Consider the following 9,031-nt stretch of genomic DNA (forward strand, 5'->3'; position numbering starts at 1 on the left):
TCCTGGGACCCCTGCCCCCAACTGCCCCCCCACAGGACCCCACCTCCTATCTAAGCCTCCCTGTTCCTTGTCCCCTGACTGGACCCTACCCCCTACCTGTCCCCTGACTGTCCCGACCCTTATCCACACCCCTGCCCCCAGACAGACCCCCGGGACTCTCATGCCTATTCAACGGCTCCCCACCCCGTGAAAGGACCCTCAGAACTCCCGACCCACACAACCCCCCGCCTGCTCCCTGCCTGCCCCAACCCCTCTCCACACCCCTGCCATACGACAGGAACCCCAGAACTCCCGACTCAGACAACCCCCCAGCTCTGTGTCCCCTGACCACCTTCTACAGAGACTCCCCACTCTAACTGCCCCCCCAAGACTCTCCTTGCTCCTGGTCCCCTGACTGCCCTGACCCTTAGCCACTCCCCACCCCCTGACAGACCCCGGGACTCCCATGCCCCATCCAACGCCCTCTGCTCCTGACTGCTCCCTCCAGAGACCCCTTGCCCCTAACCACTGCCCCCGGGACCCCAGCCCCCCATCCAACCCACCCTGCTCTCTGTCCCCTGACAGCCCCCATCCCTTATCCAACCCCCGCAGCTCTGGACCCCTTACCATGAGGCTCCACGCAGAGCCAGATACGCTGTCCCGCAGGAGCACACAGCTCTGCCCCTCAGAGTGCTGCGCGCGTGGCGACAGAGCTCTGGTTGAGCGGGGAGCGTCTTTCCCTCCCCGCAGAGCCAAACACTGCCCCACGGGAGCGCACAGGGCAGCATGGCTCCAGGGGAGCAGGGAGGTTTCTGCCTCCTCGCAGAGACAAACACTGCCCTGTGGAAGCACACAGGGCAGCATGGCTCCAGGGGAGGGGGAAGCGTTTCTGCCTCCCCGCAGAGCCAAACCCTGCCCTGCAGGAGCGTGCAGCCCCGACCCCCAGAGCGCTACGCATGCGGCAACAGGGCTCCAGAGGAGGGGAGGGGAGAAAACAAGGGAGGGGCCATCAGGTTGCTGTGCTCGGCCCAGTGCTATGGCCTGGGAGCGCGGACCCCACGGCTTGCTGCGCTGGGAGAGGGGGTCCATTTGCCCACCTCGTGCTTCTGCTCCCTGCCCCCGGGGGGGAGTGGAGGGCAGAGGAGAGCGGGCCAGGCTGGGCAGGATTTTTAATGGCACGCTGGAGTCCCGGCAGGCTCCAGCGTGCCATTAAAAATCAGCTCATGTGCCGTCTTTGGCACGCGTGCCATAGGTTGCCGACCCCTGCCCTAGGACAAGGCTGCAATGTCGGGATTGCAGATGGGGGAAAATCCAAATACAAACAAATCTCTTCATTATTACAAAAAAATAAACGAATATGAGGGTTTTATAGCATTATATTTTTCATCTAAGCTCCCAGAGGGAGCCTGTAACTGAAAAGATATCTAGCCCTACCCTAATAGCTAAAGCTGGTCCAATGAAAAAGCTCTTCTCCACACAGCCCTGTACAGGACAGACCCTGCATGCCCCATACAATGTCTAGAAATCTGGGTCCTCAGTTTGCAATACCATGGCCCATCTAAAGCCAATGCTAATTAGTTCACATGGAAGGGTTTGAGATGTTAGAGACAGAAGCTGATGGGCCAGATTCTGCTCTCATGTAAATGTTTTGACCACAAGCAGTGATTCTGGATGTACACGGTATAAACTGGGCCTAATTAGGCACGATGGCCTCAAATGAGAAGCAAGCAGCAGGGCATGCTGGTTTGTATACAATACCCCAAATGAGGAAAGGGTTAAAATAAAACAGTAGGGCTTATAGGAGAAGGATTCTCAACAGACTCTCCCAGCACACTTGCCATGTGGCATCAGTAGCTAATTAGTATCGAACTCAGACCTACAGGGCTGACTCCACACTTCCTGGGTGGAGCTGCAGAACTTCCCATTCTAAAGCTTGACCTTCGAATGGGAAAGTGGCCTATACGGAGCCTTAATGCTTCCATTGATGCCTGTTGGAGAAGACTCAGAATTTCCCAGTATTGCAATGCCAGGCCACACAGTGCATTACACTCTGCGCATCCCTCTAGCTATCCTGCCTCCTTGCTTTCAAGATGCTGACCTAAAATGAAGGTAGTGCAGGAAAATACTAACATGAATATGTATAATGTGCTCTATGCAACTCGCTTCTAGTGTGCTTTGAACACCCTGAGCAGTAGGGCCATGGTGATGGAGCTGTGTTCCAGGGCATCAGGGCTCCGCCATTGACTTACTCCATGACCCGAGTGACTCCGTTCAGCCAATGGATGTGAGGATGATGCTTCCATACCTCCCAAGGGTGAGAGATCCTGAGGCTTGGAGAACTAAGGGCATGGGAATCCGCAGATGGAAGGTGCAGCAGAAGTGCAAAGTGCCAGTATTCTGCTCTGTATGTGGCTGAGATCCTCACCTGCCACTCGCTCTCTTCCTCCATGTATTTATGCACATGCCTGTCGACACCATCCACTGATGTTTCTCCTCCATCACTTTCCAGCACCGGAAGAAGATACTGGGAGGGAGGGCAGTATTTGATTCCCGACTCTGGAAGACACCAGACACTAGGCAAATCACACAGAGCCACCCAGTTACACAACATGTAGGGTAGGGCTGGACCAGGGAGACTCTGCTTCCAGTCACGGTCTCTCACTCTCCACCCTGGTAGATGCCTGAAGGAGCTCACTGATCCCTGGAGCCAGCTAGGAGCTGGCAATGACAGGCTCTGAGGGGAGTGCTGTGGCTTTGTTCTCACCCAGGAAGATGGCGGCTGTGATGAATGGTCTCATGCACTGGGGAGAAGGAGCATTAGTGTCCCCTTCTCCTTAGGGACAAACAAGGCTACTTGGAGTCACCAGACCCACTTCGACTGGGCTACGTGGGGATCAGCCGAGGGGGAGATTGCGCTCAGCTGGAATTACAGTAATGTTACAATTCTGACTCTCTCCCCGATTGCTCTTATCGCAGGGAGTTTAGCTGAAAGTCTGACTCCATTTAGCACCTCCCATATTGGCTATTTAGCTTACACACACAAGCAGCACTTCCTCCCTCGCCCTCTTCTCACCTAGCAGGCTTAAGTGTTTCTGTTTTAATACCAGTCCCTTGTCCTTCTCCAAGGGCCTCCAAGCACTTTGTGAAAGAAGCCTGCCATCCTCCCATGAGGAAAAGAAGTCACACTGTCCCCATTTTATGGATGAGAAACAGAAGATGCAGAGACCATGGCTTGTCCATAGTCACACAGTCAGTAACGCAGCCTGGAATAGCTCTCCGGACTCCATGCACCTGGATCTCTCCTTGGCTCAGGACAGAGCACTACGGAGTCCTTGGGCAGGTGTAAAAAGGCAAAAGGGTTTTATTGGGATGTCGTCCCTTACAGGAGGTGCAATACTGCAGCCACCTGCTTCTGCAACTGCAGGCGAGTCATCAGTAGCAAATCAGAACAGTCCTGCATTGGGCCCAGCTTCCCCTGGGAAGGCTCTGGCAGCCAGCTGTCTCTCAAGCAGTCTGCAGCCCCAGCCAGGGGCCTCTTTCAGAGTGAGAGCTGGAAGCCAGTTCTCTATCCCAGTCAGCCCCCACTGAGCTGTGCTGTTCCCCTGTAACCCTCCCTCCAAGACTCACACCTGTTGCAGGTGGAGTGGGGCAGAGCTGACTGAGCCCACAGCAGCTCATTACCCTTTGCTGGAGAGTGTGGGGTCAACATCTACCATCACACTCCCACTCCTATGCTTTAACCACAAGACCAACCTTGCCCCTTTCAGAAATTGGTCATCAATTTCAAGAAGTCAGTAAGAAGCCAATACCCAGCCCTTAGCTCACACTCTGGCTGGCTGCCAGCTATGGCTTACATGCTGTCTAATGTATCTGCCACATGAGCAAAACACCAAACATGAGCTCCCTGAGGTACCAAGTACAGCTCATGAAGTACCAGTCCCCTTTGGAACATCACGCCTTCACAGACACATTCCTGGAACTCAGGGCAAGACCTAACTGGCATTTAGCCGCAGGTACACTGTGCAGCAGACCCTTGACCTTTCACCCCCATCTACAGGCTTCTCCCCTTGCTTACCTTTGCACAGGAACTGCTGGACACACTCTGTGCCGGCACTGCAAACATCATATGGCGGGTAGGTCATGGATGACGCATCCAGCATTAGAGTCTCAAAAACAAAGAGCACACAGAGCTCCAGCTTTCATTCACAATCTAACAACCCAGACAGAGTCCCGCTGGCTCAAAGCCAGGGGGTCAAAGCAGCAGAAAAGGACAGTTTCACCCTACAGACTGAACTGCCAGACTTTCATTGCACCTCACTATAACTTAATGGCAGAATGTTTCTGCACTAGCAGGCATCACCTGCAGCCAGCACGATCTCACATGCACTGTGCACACAGGATGCCATTCTGTAGAGAAAAAATGGAATCATCTGCACAGGTAGGGTGTGTTCCAGCTCCGCTGCAACTGTGTTTGTCACCAGGGACAAGTAACTGAGTCACCATATGCAGGATCCTCTCACTGTCTCGGAGCCTCTTGCAGTTGCCTGGGTTGCGGGTGCCTAACACTGCCATGTGCATGCAGGGGTTGCATACCTCCAGCGTGCGGATGTGAGCCAGCGCCTGGGGCAATTTCTGCAGAAGATTCTCACTGACATCAAGGGTGCGCAAGCTGCGCAGGTCACCCAGGGTAGAAGGCAGCTCCTTCAGCTTATTACCTAGGGAGAAAAGGGATGCCAATTAGTTCACCCTCCAAATCGACCCTCCAGAGAATTCATTCCTCTGAACTGCAAGCCCCTCAGCTGCCAGCTAGTTTGGTATTTTCAATACACTGACTTGAGATTACACTAGTCTGTGAATAAAAATCACTTTGTTCCTACATTATGTACCATACATGAGGGGATCTCAAAACTTGGTGCAGGCTCAGCACATTTTAACACAGAGACCAATGTAGATGCCTCCCTCATAGTCAAGATCGCTCACCAGCAATGCCATATAACATCCCTGAGGTCACTACAGCAGTTGCTTCCCTGGGAAGGTCACAGTGGGACATAGCCAGATGGAAGCCAACACCATGTGACCAACCAGCCCCTTACAAAAGATATTGGGAGGATGGTCCCTGGCCTAAGAGGTTGACTAGCTACAACCCAGAACCCAAATGTACCAGGTTAAGGACTCAGTGGATTGAGTGTGAGGGGCTTTGCGGCGAGACAGGGTTTGACCCCAAAGCACAGGAAAGGGATTCCAGGCTTAAGGAGCAGCATGAAAGGAACAAACATGAACGTGGGAGAAAAACCCACAAAGGGAATTCAGGAGGCGGGAGGGAACAAGAAGGGAGCTGGAGGAAGGAGTGGAGCTGGTCAGTGCCTGGCAGGTGAAGTGGAGGACAGGGCACTGGAGGGGAGTGGAAGCCAATTGAGGGATTCCAAGAGGGGAAGTGCCCAGGGCTGAGCAGCTAGGAGAGAGGGATTTTGGCAGCAGTGTCCAGACTGGAGAGGAGCCAGATGGGATGCGGGGGACAGGGCAGTGAAAATGTCACCATAATGGTAAGAGCAGAGGAGAGGCTGGGGCATAGAGACTGTGGACAGTCACAAATGACAAGACTTGCCAACAGCCATGATGGGGGCGAGAAGCCTAATGTAACAGCGAGGACACATGGGGAACAGATGGGGAGGAAGACAGGAGCAGGCACAAATGACCCCAGCCCCTGACAGAGGTATTAACATTTAAAGGAACAGTACACCTAGAAAAGTTAGCCTTTCCAAATAGCTAAACTGCTGTTCTTGGTCATTTGAGTGAAATCAGGCCTGTCAGCTACCTAGTTCAGAGTGAGAGCTAGTCTTTGGGCTTGCGGGACCTCTTGGTTCCAGACTGTTTATTAAACTACACAAACTGTACACACACTCTGGCATGGCTAATGCTTTGTTAGATGCCTTAGCTGGCCACAGCCAGCTAGGACATCAGGGCCTATCCTGACAGCCCCAGCCTAAGGCTTACCAAATCAGCTATTTCTAAGCACTACAATGTGCTGGGCAGTTCAGCATGCACAGAACCTCCTTCCTTAGTCACACTAAGAGCTTATCAACACTACCCGCAGGATCTGCGAGCAGCGACTGATCCAGCAGGGGTCGATTTATTGCGTCTAGTCTAGACTCGATAAGTCAACCGCTGAGCGCTCTCCCGTCGACGGTACTCCACCAGAACGAGAAGCACAAGTGGAGTCGATGGGAGAGTGTCAGCTGTCGACTTACCACAGTGCAGACACCGCAGTAAGTAGATCTAAGTATGTCGACTTCAGCTACGCTATTCACGTAGCTGAAGTTGCGTATCTTAGATCGACCCTACACGGTAGTGTAGACAAGCTCTTACTGCGACATTGAGTCTGTGGGTACATCTCTGCAAAGGGTGAGGATCTCAGAGTCCAGACTCCAGCCTGAGTGGGAACATCTGCACTGCTAGCTTTAGCCCTGCAGTATCAGCTGGAGCCAGTGGACCCAGGCGCTGAGACTTGCTGCCATGGGATTTTTTGCAGTGTAGATGTATCCTAACAGGCCACACACGGTGCTGGAACATCTTAACTCCACTGCAAAGACATGGGATGAGAGAGAAGGATACTGATTATTGGCCTGTGCATCTAAGGGGAAAGAGGCCAGGGTTTCAGCTGAACACAGCAATTACCTAAGCTCTGACACCCTCCAGTCCAGTCCCTGCTGCACAGTGTTCCCTTTATCAGAGTGTTCTCGTGGGTTCTCCTAAGCCTGTGCAGCTCGGTAGGGACATTGCCCCACCATGGCCAAAGCAGAGATACAGGCCTGGCGAATCCAGGAGGATTATTTGGCTGATGAGTTCTGGTGGGCCTACCTTAAAGCTTGGCTAGTGCAAATTATTTCCAGGCAGCTACTTCTGCTTGTTACAACACCTGACTTACCCCTCTGCTGCTGCCCACCCCTTTCATTATCTTGCTGCTATACATAGTGTCAGAGCCAGGTTTTCTGAGAGCTTTCTATATTTATAGCCCCTCATTTCTCTTGTTGCCAGAAATTAGTCTCACAGAACAGAGTCTAACTCTTCCCACCCCCACAACACCACTCCAAAAACATTGTCACAACTAAACTAAAATTGGGGTATTTCAATAGCCTACAGCAGATTTGCCAATCCTACTGCTTCCTGGTCCTTTCTACCAGCCTAGCAGAAAATTGATATGACCTAGCGCCTGGTTCAGAGCAGGGCGATTTCATAGGAGATCACAGAGCAAGAGGTGCATCAGTGTGTTTGAGAAACAACCCCAGCACTCAAATATTTAAGAGTCATCTTCTGTTTGCCTGACTTTTCCTATCATGTCCATCATCTGTATTCAGAGTTGCTACATGCGCTCCCAAAACATAGCACTTAGGAGAGAAAAGTTTTGTGCCTGAATTTACACAAAGGAAATCCACACAAAAACTTTGTTAACAAAGGGTTGAGGTGTCAGTGGGCTTTGTACATTAGTAACAAGCCCATAAAATAGAGGAAATGATCGGTTAAGGTGGCATGTGATCTACACCCCCCCTCCCTGAGTCACTAGTACCCCACCCAGCATACAGAGCATTCCCAATCCCCTGCCCTCCAGTCCTCTTCCTCCGACCTAGCACCACTGGCATCTGCAGAAGCAAAGTCACCAGGCAGAAAGAGACTACTTTGGTTCTCTGACTGTATTTCCCTCCACAGATGCAGGCTGCCCTGCTCTCCTCCCCTCTATGCTTGGGAGATTCAAGGGATGTATAATCTAAACCAGGTGCCCAAAGTGCAGCCAGAGGGTGAAATATAGACTAGGGAGCTCTAAAATGCAGATTCCATTTGCTCTCTCCTTATAACTACTGGTATGAGCAGGCACAGGACCATTATTTTTAATTGCTGGAGAGCTTGAACAAGCAACAGTTTCTGGTCATCTAATGAGGAAGATACAAGGACAAGCAAGAACCACAGGTGTGAGAGTTCAATGTGGTTTTAAAATATGTAAAGTACATGCAAATTAAGAGTTGGGAAGTTGTTATTGTTGCTGTCCTGGTGGCCGGCCTTAGAAAAGTTTGTCATACCTTTCACATTGAGGGTCTGGAGCTGGGCGAGGTCCCCTATAGACCGTGGAAGAGATTTTAAGAGATTCCTTTCAATGTTTAGGACCTAGGATATTAAGAGAGAGAAGATATTCAAGTGATTCATTCCATAAGCCTCAGAACCTCTGCTTGCTTATGCTGTATCAGGGTGCCCACAAGCCCAATGGGTTTAAGAACAACTGTTCGGGTAACAAAGCTCTTGGAAAGAGCCATTGGCCAATCACTCAGGAAGACTTGGGAGTCTGCAGCTGACCAGAATACAAGAGCATAGTTTTGGCCTAGCTGGGAAGAGCTGTTCTTGGAAGCTCCCACTGAGTCACTTTAAGAGGATTTATCAATTTGTAGTCCCTAAGGCCATGTTTACATGGACAGCATTGCAGTGGTGCAACCATACTGATATAGCTGCACCGCTGCAGCACATCTGATGAAGACATTCTATGCCGACAGGAGAGAGCTCTCTTGTTGGCATAATAAAACTACCCCCGCAAGCATCATAAGCTATATTGGTAAGAGAAGTTCTCTCACTGACATAGTGCTGTGCAGACAAACACTTATGTTGGTGTAACTTATGTCGCTCGGAGGTGTGTGAAATATTCACACCATGGACCAACATACATTTTGCTGACCCACAGGCTTGAGTGCAGATATGGCCTAAGGGTCTGGCTTTGCTAGTAAGAGACCCTGCAGGGCCGCCCACCTCATAGACTCATACACTCATAGGTCAGAAGGGACAAATATGATCATCTAGTCTGACCTCCTGCACAAAGCAGGCCACAGAACCCTACCCATCCACTTCTATAAAAACCCCTAACCTATGTCCGAGTTATTGAAGTCTTCAAATTGTGGTTTGAAGACCTCAAGCAGAGAATCCACCAGCAAGTGACCCATGCCTTCATGCGCCAGTTCCTTTAATAATCTGGATGGAGATTGTCCAGCCCTCCGATTTTGTCCAATTACGTTCG

At 51.4% G+C, this 9,031-nt stretch overlaps 1 protein-coding gene across 5 annotated transcripts in view; it reads right to left on the reverse strand.

Moving 5' to 3' along the window:
* LRSAM1 (leucine rich repeat and sterile alpha motif containing 1) overlaps window positions 1–9,031 on the reverse strand; it is a 59,226-nt gene that overhangs the window by 29,775 nt on the left and 20,420 nt on the right. For all 5 annotated transcript variants that reach the window (XM_032795192.2, XM_032795175.2, XM_075060552.1 and 2 more), the window contains 4 exons: window positions 8,052–8,136; window positions 4,573–4,694; window positions 4,055–4,145; window positions 2,405–2,535 (listed from right to left, as the gene is read on the reverse strand). In XM_032795192.2, the coding sequence (XP_032651083.1) occupies window positions 2,405–2,535; window positions 4,055–4,145; window positions 4,573–4,694; window positions 8,052–8,136 (429 nt within the window). The remainder of the gene's footprint in view (window positions 1–2,404; window positions 2,536–4,054; window positions 4,146–4,572; window positions 4,695–8,051; window positions 8,137–9,031) is intronic.

This window comes from Chelonoidis abingdonii, chromosome 24 (assembly GCF_003597395.2).
Source record: "Chelonoidis abingdonii isolate Lonesome George chromosome 24, CheloAbing_2.0, whole genome shotgun sequence".
NCBI classification, from domain to species: Eukaryota; Metazoa; Chordata; order Testudines; family Testudinidae; genus Chelonoidis; species Chelonoidis abingdonii.